The following is a 19377-nucleotide window of genomic DNA, read 5'->3' as shown; positions in this document are numbered from 1 at the left end:
GGCCTTTTAAAATGTGTTTCAAGCCTTTCATACATTTACACAGTAAACATTTGCTGCTGTGGAAAATATGTGTGGATTGGAATTTGTCCATTTTAAAAGTTAATAGTAAAATGTTGTTAGAGTTCCTTTCAAAGGATGATTTGGAATAAACTAAGTTTGAGTCCATTCCTTATTTCCTTCATTCCCATTTTGTTGTCGTTCTGTCCAAACCACCAGAGGAACGTTCACTACTATAGCTGGCCACTAGATGGTAGCACTGCACAGTACAACATGTTAGACAGATAAATGAGTGGTCTATCAGCAGCAGTGTCTTTCTATTCCATATATATGTATATATATATATATACCATATATACCGCTGGTCAAAGGTTTTACAACGCCGACTCATTCAAGGGGTTTCATTTATTTTCTACATTGTAGAATAATAGTGAAGACATCAACTATGAAATAACACATATGGAATCAAGTAGTAACCAAAAAAAGTGTTAAGCAAATCAAAATATATTAAAGAATTTGAGATTCTTCAAATAGCCATAATTTGCCTTGACAACTTTTCACACTATTGGCATTCTCTCAACCAGCTTCACCTGGAATGCTTTTCCAACACTTCTGAAGGAGTTCCCACATATGCTGAGCACTTGTTGGCTGCTTTTCCTTCACTCTGCAGTCCGACTCATCCCAAACCATCTCAATTTGGTTGAGGTCTGGTGATTGTGGAGGCCAGGTCAACTGATGCAGCACTCCACCACTCTCCTTCTTGGTAAAATAGCTCTTACACTGCCTGGAGGTGTGTTGGGTCATCGTCCTGCTGAAAAACAAATGATAGTCCCACTAAGCCCAAACCAGATGGGATGGCGTATTGCTGCAGAATGCTGTGGTAGCCAATATTTGTTATAGGAAACAAACAAAACACTTGAGCGTGCATAACTATTCACCCCCTCGAAATCAATACTTTGTAGAGACACCTTTTGCAGCAATTACAGCTGCAAGTCTCTTGGGGTATGTCTCTATAAGCTTGGCACATCTAGCCACTGGGATTTTCCCCCCATTCTTCAAGGCAAAACTGCTCCAGTTTCTTCAAGTTGGATGGGTTCTGCTGGTGTACAGCAATCTTTAAGTCATACCACAGATTCACAATTGGATTGAGGTCTGGGCTTTGACTAGGCCATTCTAAGACATTTAAATATTTCCCCTTAAACCACTCAAGTGTTGCTGTACCAGTATGCTTAGGGTTAATGTCCTGCTGGAAGGTGAACCTCCGTCCCAGTCTCAAATCTTTGGAAGACTGAAACAGGTTTCCCTCAAGAATTTCCCTGTATTTAGTGTCATCCATCATTCTTTCAATTCTGACCAGTTTCCCAGTCCCTGCCGATCCCAAACATCCCCACAGCATGATGCTGCCACCACCATGCTTCACTGTGGGGATGGTATTCTCGGGGTGATGAGAGGTGTTGGGTTTGCGCCAGACATAGCTTTTTCCTTGATGGCCAAAAAGCTACATTTTAGTCTCATCTGACCAGAGAACCTTCTTCCATATGTTTGGGGAGTCTCCCACATGCCTTTTGGCGAACACCAAACGTGTTTGCTTATTTCTTTCTTTAAGCAATGGCTACACTGAACAAAAATGTAAACGCAACATGCAACAATGTAAAATATTTTACTGAGTTACAGTTCATATAAGGAAAGCAGTCAATTGAAATAAATGTATTGAAATACACTGCTCAAAAAAATAAACACAATGTAACTCCAAAAGCAAACTGTCCACTTAGGAAGCAACACTGATTGACAATACATTTCACATGCTGTTGTGCAAATGGAATAGACAACAGGTGGAAATTATAGGAAATTAGCAAGACACCCCCAATAAAGGAGTGGTTCTGCAGGTGGTGACCACAGACCACTTCTCAGTTCCTATGCTTCCTGGCTGATGTTTTGGTCACTTTTGAGACGGAGTCTACAACCCACACAAGTGGCTCAGGTAGTGCAGCTCATCCAGGATAGCACATCAATGTAAGCTGTGGCAAGAAGGTTTGCTGTGTCTGTCAGCGTAGTGTCCAGAGCATGGAGGCGCTACCAGGAGACAGGCCAGTACATCAGGAGACGTGGAGGAGGCCGTAGGAGGGCAACAACCCAGCAGCAGGACCGCTACCTCCGCCTTTGTGCAAGGACGAGCAGGAGGAGCACTGCCAGAGCCCTGCAAAATGACCTCCAGCAGGCCACAAATGTGCATGAGGGTGGTACCCTCACAGACTCCATGAGGGTGGTATGAGGGCCCGAGTCCAGGTCTGGGAGGAGATCTCTCAGGAGACCATCCGCCACCTCATCAGGAGCATGCCCAGGCGTTGTAGGGAGGTCATACAGGCACGTGGAGGCCACACACACTACTGAGCCTCATTTTGACTTGTTTTAAGGACATTACATCAAAGTTGGATCAGCCTGTAGTGTGGTTTTCCACTTTAATTTTGTGTGACTCCAAATCCAGACCTCCATGGGTTGATAAATTTGATTTCCGTTAATAATTTTTGTGTGATTTTGTTGTCAGCACATTCAACTATGTAAAGAAAAAAGTATTTAATAATAATATTTCATTCATTCAGATCTAGGATGTTTTATTTTAGTGTTCCCTTTATTTTTTTTTCCATATCTATGGATTTCACATGACTGGGAATACAGATATGCATCTTTTAAAAAAAAGTAGAGGCGTGGTTCAGAAAATGTAAGTTCATCTCTCTGTGTTCTACTGTTGGTTCTGAACTGTTTCAACGTTATTATTTTTTGTTTTTATCAAAATGCATTTTTGGGGGGCAGAAACTCGAACATGTGCCTTAATATCAGACTTGTATGCCATCTGTAAATACGAATACAATTTTTAAATTACAGGCCTAGCCACAGAAAAAGTGAGCAGCCTTTACACTAGCCATGATTGCTTGAGATAATGAGTGGGCTGGACATGCCTAGAGATCAGTTTGGATTGGTCTACCATAAAGGTAATCGTGTCGAAAGTAGCATTTACATTTTTTTTATTGTGTGGTAAAACTGCATAAACCTAATGTCAATTTAAAGTGTACTGTTAGCTGACTGGCTCGTTAGCTGACTGGCTCGCTAGCTAACGTTGTGTATGCTCTCCACTATCTGGAGGACCGAGTTTTGAAATCAGTGGAATTCCACTATGATAGCTATGGAGATTGAGAAACCACCACCAGTCTGGATTACACTGTCAAACTAAGGCAACCACGTATCAGACAGACACGTCCAACCATGAGGTATACTGGTAAGATTTTCAGATATTACACGTTCCTAATTTTGTGGTTTAATTTCAAGTGTACTGTTAGTTATCTAATGTTAGCTGGCTGGGTCGCTATCTAACCTTATGTGTATGATCTTATTCTTCATCTCTCAGACACATTTGTTTGACTAGTTATAGCCATATAACCTGTTGGTTAGTTACCTGCAGATTCATGCAGGGTAGTGACGTCATGAGTTGTGATTATGGTCCATTGTTTTGCTAGCTAGCTAGCTACATGTCTTAGCAAACGACTACACTCTAATTTTGACAAAGTATTTTCATTTCAAGTGAAAGTGTACTGTTAGCTAGCTGGCTCGCTAACTAACGTTACGTCATGCTTTGGGATTCATTGTTTACCCATCTAGCTATAATTTTTGAACGCCCGTTAAATATGTCCTGTGTCAGGTAACATTGCCAACAAAGGGTAATTCAATTGCTGCCAGCAGTACCAGTTTCAGTCACCAACGCTCTGGATAACATGACAACTGCCTAACCAGCTCTGCTAGGGCGAGTAAAATGGTCAGAGTGGGGTGTTTTCTCATTATGTGTCTGGAAGTAGCTAGCCAATGTTAGCCAGTTAGCTTGGGTGCTTGACTGTAGTTGTGAGGTCAGAACAATCCTACTTATTGGCTAGAGCGTCCAGTGTGCGCTCTGAACGCGGAACCACAGAGCGAGTAATGTTCAGTGAGCTGTTCTGTCTCAGATGTCTAGAAGTATTGTAGCTGGCAAGTTAGTACAGAACGCTTGGATCAACCCTTAAAGAGATGGGTGGGGCTAAGACTTAAGAGGGTGTGAACAATGCTGGATGGGTGTAGACACAGAAAGGCTCTCCAGTGGTAGTAACAAACCATTGAAAGACGGTTTTCTCAAAAGGGAATTTACAAGTTGATCAACTTTCAAAGCAGAATTATTTTCCCAATGTTTCCACAAATGTAGTGTATGATATACCATTTAGTAGCTCTGAGTCTCTACTTTTATCCAATGTAAAAAAACAGAAATTCAAATGTTGCTACATAAGACTGAATCCAGGTAGTGAGTTACATATGTGGTTTCCCGTTGGCACAAAGTCAAACGTAGTTCCTTGAGAGACTTCATGGTATCGGCTTGAGGTGGAATATACACGGCAGTGACGATGACCGAAGAGAAATCTCTCGGGAGGTAATGCAGTCGGCATTTAATTGTGAGATATTCTAGGTCAGGTGAACAAAAGGACATGAGTTACTGTACATTACCACAATCACACCATGAGTTAATCATGAAACATACACTACCACCTTTCTTCTTCCCAGAGAGTTCTTTATTCCTGTCTGCGCGATGGACTGAGAACTCTGCTGGCTGTATGGACAGGGACAGTACATCTGGAGAGAGCCATGATTCTGTGAAACAGAATATGTTACAGTCGTCTCTCTAGAAGAAGATCCTCGCCCTGAGCTCGTCTACTTTATTGTCCAGAGACTGAACATTAGCGAGTAATATACTCGGAAGCGGTGGATGGTGTGCACGCCTCCTGAGTCAGACTAGAAGTCCACTCCGAATACCTCTTCTCAACATGCGGCATCTTGAGCAGCCTCTGGGATAAGTAGAATTGCCTTGAACAAAGGATCCAATTTAGGAAAGTCATATTTCTGGTCGAAATGCTGGTGAGTTACCGTTGCTCTAAATTTCAAAAGTGAGTTCCTATAAAACTAATAATATGAGATATAACCAAATATATATTACAAAGTTTCTTAGGAGCCAGGAACCAGGCGACCATGTCTGTCAGTGCCATCTTGTTCATAATCCTCCATTGATTGCAGACTTGATGTAGGCCTTACACTATATATGTATTAATGATATCTGTCATTCCAACGGAGCCACACAGCCCTGCAGATGTTTGCCCCAAAACCACTTCACTGCTTTCACAATGGATAAAGTCAGCATGGGCAGAACTGATGATAGCCGACATCTTCATACAAACAATTCCACAAGACAACAAAACCGCAGGACAACAAAACCGCAGGACAACAGGACAACAAAACCGCAGGACAACAGGACAACAAAACCGCAGGACAACAATAACGCAGGACAACAAAACCGCAGGACAACAATACCACAGGACAACAAAACTGCAGGACAACAATACCACAGGACAACAATACCGCAGGACAACAGGACAACAAAACCGCAGGACAACAAAACCACAGGACAACAGGACAACAATACCGCAGGACAACAGGACAACAAAACCGCAGGACAACAAAACCGCAGGACAACAAAACCACAGGACAACAATACCGCAGGACAACAGGACAACAATACCGCAGGACAACAGGACAACAAAACCGCAGGACAACAGGACAACAAAACCGCAGGGCAACAGGACAACAAAACCGCAGGACAACAATAACGCAGTACAACAAAACCGCAGGACAACAATACCACAGGACAACAGGACAACAAAACCGCAGGACAACAATACCACAGGACAACAGGACAACAATACCGCAGGACAACAGGACAACAATACCGCAGGACAACAGGACAACAAAACCGCAGGACAACAGGACAACAATAACGCAGGACAACAAAACCGCAGGACAACAATACCACAGGACAACAGGACAACAATACCGCAGGACAACAGGACAACAATAACGCAGGACAACAAAACCGCAGGACAACAAAACCACAGGACAACAGGACAACAATACCGCAGGACAACAGGACAACAATAAAGCAGGACAACAATACCGCAGGACAACAGGACAACAATACCGCAGGACAACAGGACAACAATACCGCAGGACAACAGGACAACAATAAAGCAGGACAACAGGACAACAATAAAGCAGGACAACAAAAACGCAGGACAACAGGACAACAATAACGCAGGACAACAGGACAACAATACCACAGGACAACAGGACAACAATACCACAGGACAACAATACCGCAGGACAACAAAACCGCAGGACAACAAAACCGCAGGACAACAGGACAACAATACCGCAGGACAACAGGACAACAATAAAGCAGGACAACAAAAACGCAGGACAACAGGACAACAATAACGCAGGACAACAGGACAACAATACCACAGGACAACAGGACAACAATACCACAGGACAACAGGACAACAATACCACAGGACAACAGGACAACAATACCGCAGGACAACAAAACCGCAGGACAACAAAACCGCAGGACAACAGGACAACAATACCGCAGGACAATAGGACAACAATACCGCAGGACAACAGGAAAACAATACCACAGGACAACAGGACAACAATACCGCAGGACAACAGGACAACAATAACGCAGGACAACAATACCACAGGACAACAATACCACAGGACAACAATACCACAGGACAACAATACCACAAAACCACAGGACAACAATACCACAGGACAACAAAACCACAGGACAACAAAACCACAGGACAGCAATATTGCTGGACAACAATATGACATGTCAACAATACCGCAGGACAACAGGACAAAACTGCAGGACAACAGGAAAACAATACCACAGGACAACAATACCACAGGACAACAGGACAACAATACCGCAGGACAACAGGACAACAATAACGCAGGACAACAATACCACAGGACAACAATACCACAGGACAACAATACCACAGGACAACAATACCACAAAACCACAGGACAACAAAACCACAGGACAACAATACCACAGGACAACAAAAGCACAGGACAGCAATATTGCTGGACAACAATACCGCAGGACAACAGGACAAAACTGCAGGACAACAGGAAAACAATACCACAGGACAACAATACCACAGGACAACAGGACAACAATACCGCAGGACAACAGGACAACAATACCACAGGACAACAATACCACAGGACAACAATACCACAGGACAACAATACCACAAAACCACAGGACAACAAAACCACAGGACAACAATACCACAGGACAACAAAACCACAGGACAGCAATATTGCTGGACAACAATATGACAGGTCAACAATACCGCAGGACAACAGGACAAAACTGCAGGACAACAAAACCGTAGGACAACAACTATATTGTTCTGTAGTGTTGTGTAGCTGTGTTGTGTAGCTGTGTTGTGTAGCTGTGTGTGTTGTGTAGCTGTGTCGTGTAGCTGTGTGTGTTGTGTAGCTGTGTTGTGTAGCTGTGTGTGTTCTGTAGTGTTGTGTAGCTGTGTTGTGTAGCTGTGTGTGTTGTGTAGCTGTGTTGTGTAGCTGTGTGTGTTCTGTAGTGTTGTGTAGCTGTGTTTGGTACCCCCCACTACGAAAGACTGAATGACAAATATACTTAGTGTGTCAACATTGAAATGATACAAACAGGAACATATACAATGTTTTAAAACATTTTGTTTATTAGCCGCTTGACATAAAGGAGACATTGGGGATGTTTAGATGTGAGGTTTACAGCCTAATAAACTCCTTAAAATATTACAAGATCCTCTCCATAAAATGTATAAATCATTACTTTTCACAGCACATCCCAGTCCACTCTACTGTCTGTATCATATCGCTCTCTCACATACTGTACACACACACACACACACACACACACACACACACACACACACACACACACACACACACACACACACACACACACACACACCCCTCCCATACACACACATATACCCTCCCATACACCCCCCCATGCACACACACCCTCCCACACACACCCCACATACACACACCCCTCCCGTACACACACCCTCTCCCGTACACACACCCTCCCACACACACACACACCCTCCCACACACACACACACCCTCCCACACACACACACACCCTCCCACACACACACACCCTCCCATACACACACACACACACACACACACACCCTCCCATACACAGACACACACCCTCCCATACACACACACACCCTCCCATACACACACACACACACACACCCTCCCACCAAGTCCACCTCAGTTTATACAGTATCCTCAGACACATCCAATTCAAGTAAACCTTGCTAGAAAATACAATAAATACCCATTCAGAAGCAGTTTTGACAAACTAACTCTGAAGAACAAAAAAATATAAATTGTAAAGTTGGAGTTGATACCGGACTCTGTTGATGATGACGACATTTGGTGTTTTGAAGCAGATTTTAAACTGGATCTTTACAGTAGTAAGGCTCTGCTCGTGCAACAGGGTTGGGCTCCATTTTAATTGAAGTTACGAAGCTATTTGAATTTAAAATTCAAAAATGTAAAAAAAAAACAGAATTAAATAAATACAGTTTCATTTTCAGTTAATAAAGAAATTATTGAACATAAATGTTTGTTTTTTTTAATGATTGATTTGGAATTTCATTTGACTTCCTGAATGAACCCCAACCCTATAGGGCAGTCTCCATTGGTGGGCATTGGCCCTGTAACATACAGGGAGACAGAAAGACAATTCTATTGGAACATTTAAAATACATTGAAGTGGCTCATCCAACCAACCAGAAAAGTGAATACTTTTACATCAGTATTGAAATATGAAAGACATTTTTATAAAAGAAGGGAGAGGATTATACACATACCGGTGTGGCTGTGTCATTGATAGCTGTCATCCCACTGGGGTTGGTGAATGTTCTAGCACTGCCAAGCTGAGCAGTAGATCGAGGCTTGTATCCACAAAACATCTCGAGGAGCAGTAGGATCGAGGAGCAGTAGGATCGAGGAGCAGTAGGATCGAGGAGCAGTAGGATCGAGGAGCAGTAGGATCGAGGAGCAGTAGAATCGAGGAGCAGTAGATCGAGGAGCAGTAGATCAAGGGGCAGTAGGATCGAGGAGCAGTAGGTTCAAGGAGCAGTAGATCGAGGAGCAGTAGGATCGAGGAGCAGTAGGATCGAGGAGCAGTAGGATCGAGGAGCAGTAGATCGAGGAGCAGTAGATCAAGGGGCAGTAGGATCGAGGAGCAGTAGGTTCAAGGAGCAGTAGATCGAGGAGCAGTAGGATCGAGGAGCAGTAGGATCGAGGAGCAGTAGATCGAGGAGCAGTAGATCGAGGAGCAGTAGATCGAGGAGCAGTAGATCGAGGAGCAGTAGGATCGAGGAGCAGTAGGATCGAGGAGCAGTAGGATCGAGGAGCAGTAGGATCGAGGAGCAGTAGGATCGAGGAGCAGTAGGATCGAGGAGCAGTAGATCGAGGAGCAGTAGATCGAGGGGCAGTAGGATCGAGGAGCAGTAGATCGAGGAGCAGTAGGATCGAGGAGCACGTTTTCCTTTTGGATCACTACTTTTGACCAAACTCCAATGGGGCCCGGTCTAAAGTAGTGCACCATATAGGGAATAGGGTCTAAAGTAGTGCACTATATAGGGAATAGGGTCTAAAGTAGTGCACTATATAGGGAATAGGGTCTAAAGTAGTGCACTATGTAGGGAATAGTGAACCATTTGGGACGCATGTTAATCATCAGCTGGAGTTTAAGGTCACTTGATACAAACCACACAGTATTTAGCATGGCATATTGTTTGTTGACAGAGATGCAGCGATCTGTCTGATGTAAGAGGAAGTTCAGAGAAGCGCCGTGTTGAGGACATCATCAAGATCTCTACCAAATCAGAACCGTACGGTACCGATAATACACTGCTATGACAGGCTAGAGGGAAGCACAGGGGACGGACGGACGGACGGAGTGGCACGAGGGACACTAAACCTCTGGTTGTGCCGTCTTGCCATCTCCTATGGTCATTTTTTGGCATGATAGCAGACAGACCTGGGACCAGCCTAAGCATTGAAGTTAAACGTCCGGGTCATTCTTTAAATCTACGTACAGAGTTAGTTGTCACTTTTCAAGACAATGTTGTATCACATTGAAGACAGAGAGGCAACGCACAGGGAGGCAACGCATAGGGAGGCAACGCACAGGGAGGCAACGCACAGGGAGGCAACGCATAGGGAGGCAACGCACAGGGAGGCAACGCATAGGGAGGCAACGCACAGGGAGGGAATGCACAGGGAGGCAACGCACAGGGAGGCAACGCACAGGGAGGAAACTTCTTATGAAAGACGAGGCTTTTGTAGATGGTCTGTAACCCAAAACTCCCTGTACCCTCTCCAGACAACTCCGCCCCTCTCCAGACAACTCCGCCCCTCTCCAGACAACTCCGCCCCTCTCCAGACAACTACGACCTCTCTCCAGACAACTACGCCCCTCTCCAGACAACTACGCCCCTCTCCAGACAACCACGCCCCTCTCCAGACAACTACGCCCCTCTCCAGACAACTACGACCTCTCCAGACAACTACGACCTCTCTCCAGACAACTACGCCCCTCTCCAGACAACTACGACCTTTCCACACAACTCCGCCCCTCTCCAGACAACTACGACCTTTCCACACAACTCCGCCCCTCTCCAGACAACTCCGCCCCTCTCCAGACAACCACACCCCTTTCCCCTCTCTCTCTCTCTCTCCCCTACCTCTCCAACTTTCTCCCCACCTCTTCTTCCCTCTCCTGTCCTGTTCCCTCCCCTCCTGGTCCCTCATGTTCTCTCCTCTCCTCTCTTGTTCCCTCCTATCCTGTTCCCTCCTCTCCTGTTCCTCCCCCCTCCTGTTCCCTCCCCTCCTCTCCTGTTCTCCCCCCTCCTCTCCCGTCCCCACCCTCCTCTCCTGTTCCCTCCCCTCCTCTCCTGTTCCCTCATCTCCTGTCCCCTCCTCTCCTCTCCTGTCCCCTCCCCTCCTCTCCTGTCCCCTCCCCTCCTCTCCCGTCCCATCCTCCTGTTTCCTCCCATCCTCCTGTTCCCTCCCCTCCTCTCCTGTTCCCTCCCCTCCTCTCTTGTTCCCTCCCCTCCTCTCTTGTTCCCTCCCCTCCTCTCTTGTTCCCTCTTCTCTCTTGTTCCCTCCTCTCCTCTCGTTCCCTCCTCTCCTCTCTTGTTCCCTCCTCTCTTGTTCCCTCCCCTCCTGTTCCCTCCTCTCCTCTCCTGTTCCCTCCTCTCCTCTCTTGTTCCCTCCTCCTGTTCCCTCCTCCTGTTCCCTCCTCCTGTTCCCTCCTCTTGTTCCCTCCTCTTGTTCCCTCCTCTCCGCTCTTGTTCCCTCCTCTCCTCTCTTGTTCCCTCCTCTCCTGTTCCCTCCTCTCATCTCCTCTCTTGTTCCCTCCTCCTGTTCCCTCCTCTTGTTCCCTCCTCTACTCTCTTGTTCCCTCCCCTCCTCTTCCTTCCGCTCCTCTCGTGTTCCCTCCCCTCCTCTCCTGTTCCCTCCCCTCCCCTCCTGTTCCCTCCCCTTCTCTCTTGTTCCCTCCCCTCCTCTCTTGTTCCCTACTCTCCTCTCTTGTTCCCTCCTCCTGTTCCCTCCTCTTGTTCCCTCCTCTCCTCTCTTGTTCCCTCCCCTCCTCTTCCCTCCCCTCCTCTCCTGTTCCCTCCCCTCCTCTCCTGTTCCCTCCCCTCCTCTCTTGTTCCCTCTTCTCTCTTGTTCCCTCCTCTCCTCTCGTTCCCTCCTCTCCTCTCTTGTTCCCTCCTCTCCTCTCTTGTTCCCTCCTCTCCTCTCTTGTTCCCTCCCCTCCTGTTCCCTCCTCTCCTCTCTTGTTCCCTCCTCCTGTTCCCTCCTCCTGTTCCCTCCTCTTGTTCCCTCCTCTCCGCTCTTGTTCCCTCCTCTCCTCTCTTGTTCCCTCCTCTCCTGTTCCCTCCTCTCATCTCCTCTCTTGTTCCCTCCTCCTGTTCCCTCCTCTACTCTCTTGTTCCCTCCCCTCCTGTTCCCTCCTCTCATCTCCTCTCTTGTTCCCTCCTCCTGTTCCCTCCTCTACTCTCTTGTTCCCTCCCCTCCTCTTCCTTCCGCTCCTCTCCTGTTCCCTCCCCTCCTCTCCTGTTCCCTCCCCTCCTGTTCCCTCCCCTCCTCTCTTGTTCCCTACTCTCCTCTCTTGTTCCCTCCTCCTGTTCCCTCCTCTTGTTCCCTCCTCTCCTCTCTTGTTCCCTCCCCTCCTCTCCTGTTCCCTCCCCTCCTCTCCTGTTCCCTCCCCTCCTCTCCTGTTCCCTCCCCTCCTCTCCTGTTCCCTCCCCTCCTCTCTTGTTCCCTCCCCTCCTCTCCTGTTCCCTCCCCTCCTCTCTTGTTCCCTCCCCTCCTCTCTTGTTCCCTCCCCTCCTCTCCTGTTCCCTCCCCTCCTCTCTTGTTCCCTCCCCTCCTCTCTTGTTCCCTCCCCTCCTCTCTTGTTCCCTCCTCTCCTCTCTTGTTCCCTCCTCTCCTGTTCCCTCCTCTCCTCTCTTGTTCCCTCTTGTTCCCTCTTGTTCCCTCCTCTTGGTCCCTCCTGTTTGTTCCCTCCTGTTTGTTCTCTCCTCCTGTTTGTTCCCTCTTGTTCCCTCCTCTCCTCTCTTGTTCCCTCCTCTCCTCTCTTGTTCCCTCCTCTCCTCTCTTGTTCCCACCTCTCCTCCTCTCCTCTTGTTCCCTCCTCTCCTCTCCCATTCCCTCCTCTCCTCTTGTTCCCTCCTCTCCTCTCCCATTCCCTCCTCTCCTCCTGTTCCCTTCCATCCTCTCTAGCTCTTTATTCTTTCTGCTCTGTTTTATTGGGTCATTTTCCGTTCCAACTCACCCCAGCTGGAGAAGACATCATCACGCCATTGCAGCCTGAACCAGGAACAAGCCTTCTGAATCTTTACCGTTGTTGGCTGGCTAGGTATCTCACTGAACCCCCAGACCATATCACTGCTGTTGGCTGGCTAGGTATCTCACTGAACCCCCAGACCATATCACTGCTGTTGGCTGGCTAGGTAGCTCACTGAACCCCCAGACCATATCACTGCTGTTGGCTGGCTAGGTATCTCACTGAACCCCCAGACCATATCACTGCTGTTGGCTGGCTAGGTAGAATCAAATCATCCTCCAACAACACGGGGGCATTGTCATGCTGAAACAGGAAAAGGCCTCCCCCCCATAACCCAAATCATCCTCCAACAACACGGGGGCATTGTCACGCTGAAACAGGAAAGGGCCCCCCCCCCCATAACCCAAATCATCCTCCAACAACACGTGGGCATTGTCACGCTGAAACAGGAAAGGGCCTCCCCCCCATAACCCAAATCATCCTCCAACAACACGGGGGTATTGTCACGCTGAAACAGGAAAGGGCCTCCCCCCCATAACCCAAATCATCCTCCAACAACACGGGGGCATTGTCACGCTGAAACAGGAAAGGGCCTTCCGCCAACTGTAGTCACAAAGTTGGAAGCACAGAATCATCTAGAATGTCATTGTTTGCTGTAGCGTTAAGATTTCCCTTCACTGGAACTAAGGGGCCTGAACCATGAAAAACAGCCCCAGACTATTGTTCCTCCTCCACCAAATTGTACAGTTGGCACTATGCATGTGGGGAGGTAGCGTTCTCCTGGCATCCGCCAAACCCAGATTCATCCATTAGACTACCAGATTGGTGTAGTGTGATTCATCACTCCAGAGAACACGTTATCACTGCTCCAGAGTCCAATGGCGGTGAGCTTTACACCACTCCAGCTGACGCTTGGCATTGTGCATGGTGATCTTCGGCTTGTGTGGGGCTGCTCGGCCATGGAAACCCATTTCATGAAGGTCCCGACGAACAGTTTTTGTGCTGATGTTGCTTCCAGAGGCAGTTTGGAACTCGGTAGTGTTGGAACCGAGGACAGACCATTGTAACGCGCTTGGTGGTCCCGTTCTGTGAGCTTGTGTGGCCTACCACGTCGCGGCTGAGCCGTTGTTGCTCCTAGCCGATTCCACTTCAAAATAACAGCACATACTGTAGGTATAGTATTTTACTGCTCTGTAATTATGGTTTGGATAACTTTATTTACTGTTATGTATTGATTTATATCTCACATTATTTTTCGCTCTTCATGTGATGCAGAACGCCGGAAGAATTATAATTTCATTACCACAGTGAATTATTGTAATGTGTCAATTAATCCCATAAGGGATGGGTTGCCAATTGGCTATTTGACACAAAAATAACATTACATTCATTCATTAATACAGTTGACCGGGGCAGCTCTAGCAGGGCAGACATTTGATGAACTGACTGGTTGGAAAGGTGGCGGTGCCACGTTGAAAGTCACTGAGCTCTTCATTCTACTGCCAATGTTTGTCTATGGAGATTGCATGGCGGTGTGCTCGATTTTATACACCTGTCAGCAACGGGTGTGTCTGAAATATCCAAATCCACTAATATGAAGGGGCGTCCACATCCTGCTGTACATATAGTGTATCAATAACTATGATGGGTGAAATTAAACCAATCAATAAACTTTGGTCACTTAATCATTTTTATTTAGGTTGAGCAGTTAGGAGAAGTCTGATTATTGTCCACCACATATCAGTTGTTGTACGACGTTGAAAGAGTTAAGACCGACAACGACACAACAAGTCTGTTGAAATGTGTAGCTAGGCTACATTCTGGATCGTCGACCAACGACCAAACCGCCTCATCACTACGACTCCTTGTTGTTTGAGTTCAAAACATCACCTTTTTTTTTTTTAAAGAAACTTAAAAGAATATATATATATATTATAAACAGAAACAGCCTATATCTAGAAGATGGCATTATGACCTAGAAGAAGTAAACGCATGATCTGGGTAAGATAGGATGATTTACATAAAGGAGAGTCCAATGTCCTTTTCTCCCTCTCCACTTCTCTCTTCCTCCCCCTTTCCTAATGGAATGATCACGGCTCCCGGCACATAGGAAGTCCTTGTGATGTGTAAAAGTTTGTCAGTGTGTGTGTGTGTGTGTGTTTAAGAGTGTGTGATCAAGAGGCAGCCAGGGCCTTAACCAGGTAGAGCTTGTCTCCCTGCTCGCTGGTGAAGATGGGAGCCTTCTTGTAGTGATCCACCAAGTCCTCCAGAGAACTGAACTTCCTCTGGCCAATGCAGTACAAACCATCCTTCAACTGAACCTTGAAATGCTTGTTCTTCCCCTGGGCCTTCAGAGAGATGGAGAAATCACTGGGCTGGTGGGTGGAAAGCAGGGGAAGGGTGGGAGAGAGAGAGAGAAGGGAGGGGGAGACAGAGAAACATAAAGAGAGAGAAAGAGGGAGGAGGGTAGACAGGGAGGGAGGGGGAGAGAGAAACAGAAAGAGGGAGGGAGGGGAGGGAGAAAGAGGGAGGGAGGGGAGGAAGAGAGCGAGAGAGAAGAGGGAGGGGGGAAGAGGGAGAGAGAAAAGAGGGAGGGGGGAGAAACAGAAAGAAAGAGAAGAGGGAGAGAAGGGAGGGTGGAGACAGAGAGAGAAGAGGGAGAGGAGAGTGTGAAGGAAGGGAGGGGAGGAAGGGAGGGAATAGGGAGAGAGAGAAGAGAGGGTGGAGACAGAGAGAGAAGAGGGAGAGGAGAGAAGGTAGGGAGGGAAGAGGGAGAGAGAGAAGAGGGGAGGGAGAGAGAGAAGAGGGGAGGGAGAGAGAGAAGAGGGGGGAGAGAAACAGAAAGAGAGAAGAGGGAGAGAAGGGAGGGTGGAGACAGAGAGAGAAGAGGGAGAGGAGAGAGGGAAGAGGGAGAGAGAGAAACAGAAAGAGAGAGAAGAGAGAGAGAAGGGAGGGTGGAGACAGAGAGAGAAGAGGGAGAGGAGAGAAGGAAGGGAGGGAAGAGGGAGAGAGAGAATAGGGGAGGGAGAGAGAGAAGAGGGGGTGGAGAGAAACAGAAAGAGAGAGAAGAGGGAGAGAAGGGAGGGTGGAGACAGAGAGAGAAGAGGGAGAGGAGAGAGGGAAGGAAGAGGAAGAGAGAGAAGAGAGGGGGTCAATAAAAGCTGTAAACTGAGCAGACAGTTAAAACACAGGGCTCAGCTGGGATGTTGTTAATCATCCTGCGATATGAAATGAATCCCCAGCTCTGAGACATTGTTCCTACAGTCCTTATGTCACCACTAATACCTCCACCCTCTCTAACCGCTGACAGCTCTACAGCAACATTACACTAACCACCTCAGGTCAACACAATGCAGGAATGATGGCAGCAGACAGGCTGAACTGTCAGGATCATGACAGAGTAGTAATGGAGCTGTAGACGTAAAGACAGACGGCAACTCAAACGTTGAGATAAACAGATGGAAGAGATGACCTATCGTTTGCTCTAGACCTTCTAGATGAGTGTGGGATGTCTCTGATGAGGAAGTCTACACTGAGTTACAGGTGGCTGTATAGTTCTCTATAGATTAATGTATAGCTCTACAGATGGCTGTATAGCTCTACAGATGGCTGTATAGCTCTCTATAGATTAATGTATAGCTCTCTACAGATTAATGTATAGCTCTCTACAGATGGCTGTATAGCTCTCTACAGATGGCTGTATAGTTCTCTACAGATGGCTGTATAGTTCTCTACATATGGCTGTATAGTTCTCTACAGATGGCTGTATAGTTCTCTACAGATGGTTGTATAGTTCTCTACAGATGGCTGTATAGTTCTCTACAGATGGCTGTATAGTTCTCTACAGATGGCTGTATAGTTCTCTACAGATGGCTGTATAGTTCTCTACAGATGGCTGTATAGTTCTCTACAGATGGCTGTATAGTTCTCTACAGATGGCTGTATAGTTCTCTATAGATGGCTGTATAGCTCTCTACAGATGGCTGTATAGCTCTCTATAGATGGCTGTATAGTTCTCTATAGATGGCTGTATAGCTCTCTACAGATGGCTGTATAGCTCTCTACAGATGGCTGTATAGTTCTCTATAGATGGCTGTATAGTTCTATAGAAGGCTGTATAGTTCTCTACATATGGCTGTATAGCTCTCTATAGATGGCTGTATAGTTCTCTACAGATGGCTGTATAGTTCTCTACAGATGGCTGTATAGCTCTCTATAGATGGCTGTATAGCTCTCTATAGATGGCTGTATAGTTCTCTATAGATGGCTGTATAGTTCTCTATAGATGGCTGTATAGTTCTCTACAGATGGCTGTATAGCTCTCTATAGATGGCTGTATAGTTCTCTACAGATGGCTGTATAGTTCTCTACAGATGGCTGTATAGCTCTCTACAGATGGCTGTATAGCTCTCTACAGATGGCTGTATAGCTCTCTACAGATGGCTGTATAGCTCTCTACAGATGGCTGTATAGTTCTCTACAGATGGCTGTATAGTTCTCTACAGATGGCTGTATAGTTCTCTACAGATGGCTGTATAGCTCTCTACAGATGGCTGTATAGCTCTCTATAGATTAATGTATAGCTCTATTGATGGCTGTATAGCTCTCTACAGACGGATGTACAGCTCTCTACAGACGGATGTATAGCTCTCTACAGACGGATGTATAGCTGGAGTTATAGATAGCAGTCAGGACTCACCGATGACTCAGAGTCTCTGATGAGGAAGTCTCCCTCCACTCCTCTCTGGTTGAGAGCCACCTCTGCCTGATGACGCGTCACCTTGCCATAGTACCACGGCTTCCCAGCAAACCGCCCCACCGTGGCCGGAGAGATGTAGTCACAGTCGGGCGTGGGCGGCCCCGCGGGGCCCAGTGAGGCATTCTGGGTAGTAGAGTCCTGCTGGGGAGGCAGCACAGTGACGTAGTTCTTAGGCACTAGTCCCAGCTGTCCATCTGCTTTACGGCACTTCCACCACTCAGGGTCGTTGTCTGGTTTCTCTACCACCTCCATCACCTCTCCCTTCTCAAAGTTGAGCTCCTCGTCGTTCCCCGAGCTGAAAGGGTACAGCGCCTGCACCGTGTGGAGTACCCGGTTCCCGTTAGACACACTGTGAACTACTGCCGCTAGCTTCTCCGTCAGCGACCCTGCCGGGTCTCCCAAACCTCCTCCCCCCGCTGTCCCGTCTGCGTCCTCTGTCACGTAGTTGGAGGGGAACCACCCGGAACGCCCCTGGTACCCCCCACGCCACCAGCCGTCGCTACACTTCTCCATGACGATAACGTGGGTGCCCTTGACCAACGAGAGCTCGTCCTCCCGCTCGGCGGTGTAGCTGAACTTGACGAGCGCCGGCAGGTTGAGGTCGTACAGGCGCTCACCGTTGTCGGAGTACATGTCAGCGTCTGCGTTGGAGGCAGTGTCACGCATCCCCGTTTTCCGCTTCACCTTCCCAATGCCTGTTGGGAAACACCGGGAAAGGTTGTTACTGAGAGGGTATTCAGACAGTTACAGTGCCTTGCGAAAGTATTCGGCCCCCTTGAACTTTGCGACCTTTTGCCACATTTCAGGCTTCAAACAAAGATATAAAACTGTATTTTTTGTGAAGAATCAACAACAAGTGGGACACAATCATGAAGTGGAACGACATTTATTGGATATTTCAAACTTTTTTAACAAATCAAAAACTGAAAAATTGGGCGTGCAAAATTATTCAGCCCCCTTAAGTTAATACTTTGTAGCGCCACCTTTTGCTGCGATTACAGCTGTAAGTCGCTTGGGGTATGTCTCTATCAGTTTTGCACATCGAGAGACTGACATTTTTTCCCATTCCTCCTTGCAAAACAGCTCGAGCTCAGTGAGGTTGGATGGAGAGCATTTGTGAACAGCAGTTTTCAGTTCTTTCCACAGATTCTCGATTGGATTCAGGTCTGGACTTTAACTTGGCCATTCTAACACCTGGATATGTTTATTATTGAACCATTCCATTGTAGATTTTGCGTTATGTTTTGGATCATTGTCTTGTTGGAAGACAAATCTCCGTCCCAGTCTCAGGTCTTTTGCAGACTCCATCAGGCTTTCTTCCAGAATGGTCCTGTATTTGGCTCCATCCATCTTCCCATCAATTTTAACCATCTTCCCTGTCCCTGCTGAAGAAAAGCAGGCCCAAACCATGATGCTGCCACCACCATGTTTGACAGTGGGGATGGTGTGTTCAGCTGTGTTGCTTTTACGCCAAACATAACGTTTTGCATTGTTGCCAAAAAGTTCAATTTTGGTTTCATCTGACCAGAGCACCTTCTTCCACATGTTTGGTGTGTCTCCCAGGTGGCTTGTGGCAAACTTTAAACAACACTTTTTATGGATATCTTTAAGAAATGGCTTTCTTCTTGCCACTCTTCCATAAGGCCAGATTTGTGCAATATACGACTGATTGTTGTCCTATGGACAGAGTCTCCCACCTCAGCTGTAGATCTCTGCAGTTCATCCAGAGTGACCATGGGCCTCTTGGCTGCATCTCTGATCAGTCTTCTCCTTGTATGAGCTGAAAGTTTAGAGGGACGGCCAG

General features: G+C 47.1%; 1 protein-coding gene across 3 annotated transcripts in view; it reads right to left on the bottom strand.

Annotated features, from left to right (window-relative positions):
* Positions 1–14486: 14486 nt before the first annotated feature.
* LOC139420118 (SH2/SH3 adapter protein Nck1-like) overlaps positions 14487–19377 on the bottom strand; it is a 126107-nt gene continuing 121216 nt past the window's right edge. For all 3 annotated transcript variants that reach the window (XM_071169851.1, XM_071169852.1, XM_071169853.1), the window contains 2 exons: positions 17514–18268; positions 14487–15189 (listed from right to left, as the gene is read on the bottom strand). In XM_071169851.1, coding sequence (XP_071025952.1) covers positions 14989–15189; positions 17514–18268 — 956 coding nt within the window. In that variant the 3' untranslated portion in view covers positions 14487–14988. The remainder of the gene's footprint in view (positions 15190–17513; positions 18269–19377) is intronic.

Source organism: Oncorhynchus clarkii, chromosome 11 (genome assembly GCF_045791955.1).
Source record: "Oncorhynchus clarkii lewisi isolate Uvic-CL-2024 chromosome 11, UVic_Ocla_1.0, whole genome shotgun sequence".
In the NCBI taxonomy this organism is placed as follows: Eukaryota; Metazoa; Chordata; class Actinopteri; order Salmoniformes; family Salmonidae; genus Oncorhynchus; species Oncorhynchus clarkii.
Note: the sequence above shows the minus strand (reverse complement) of the source record. Positions and strands in the feature narration are given on the sequence as shown.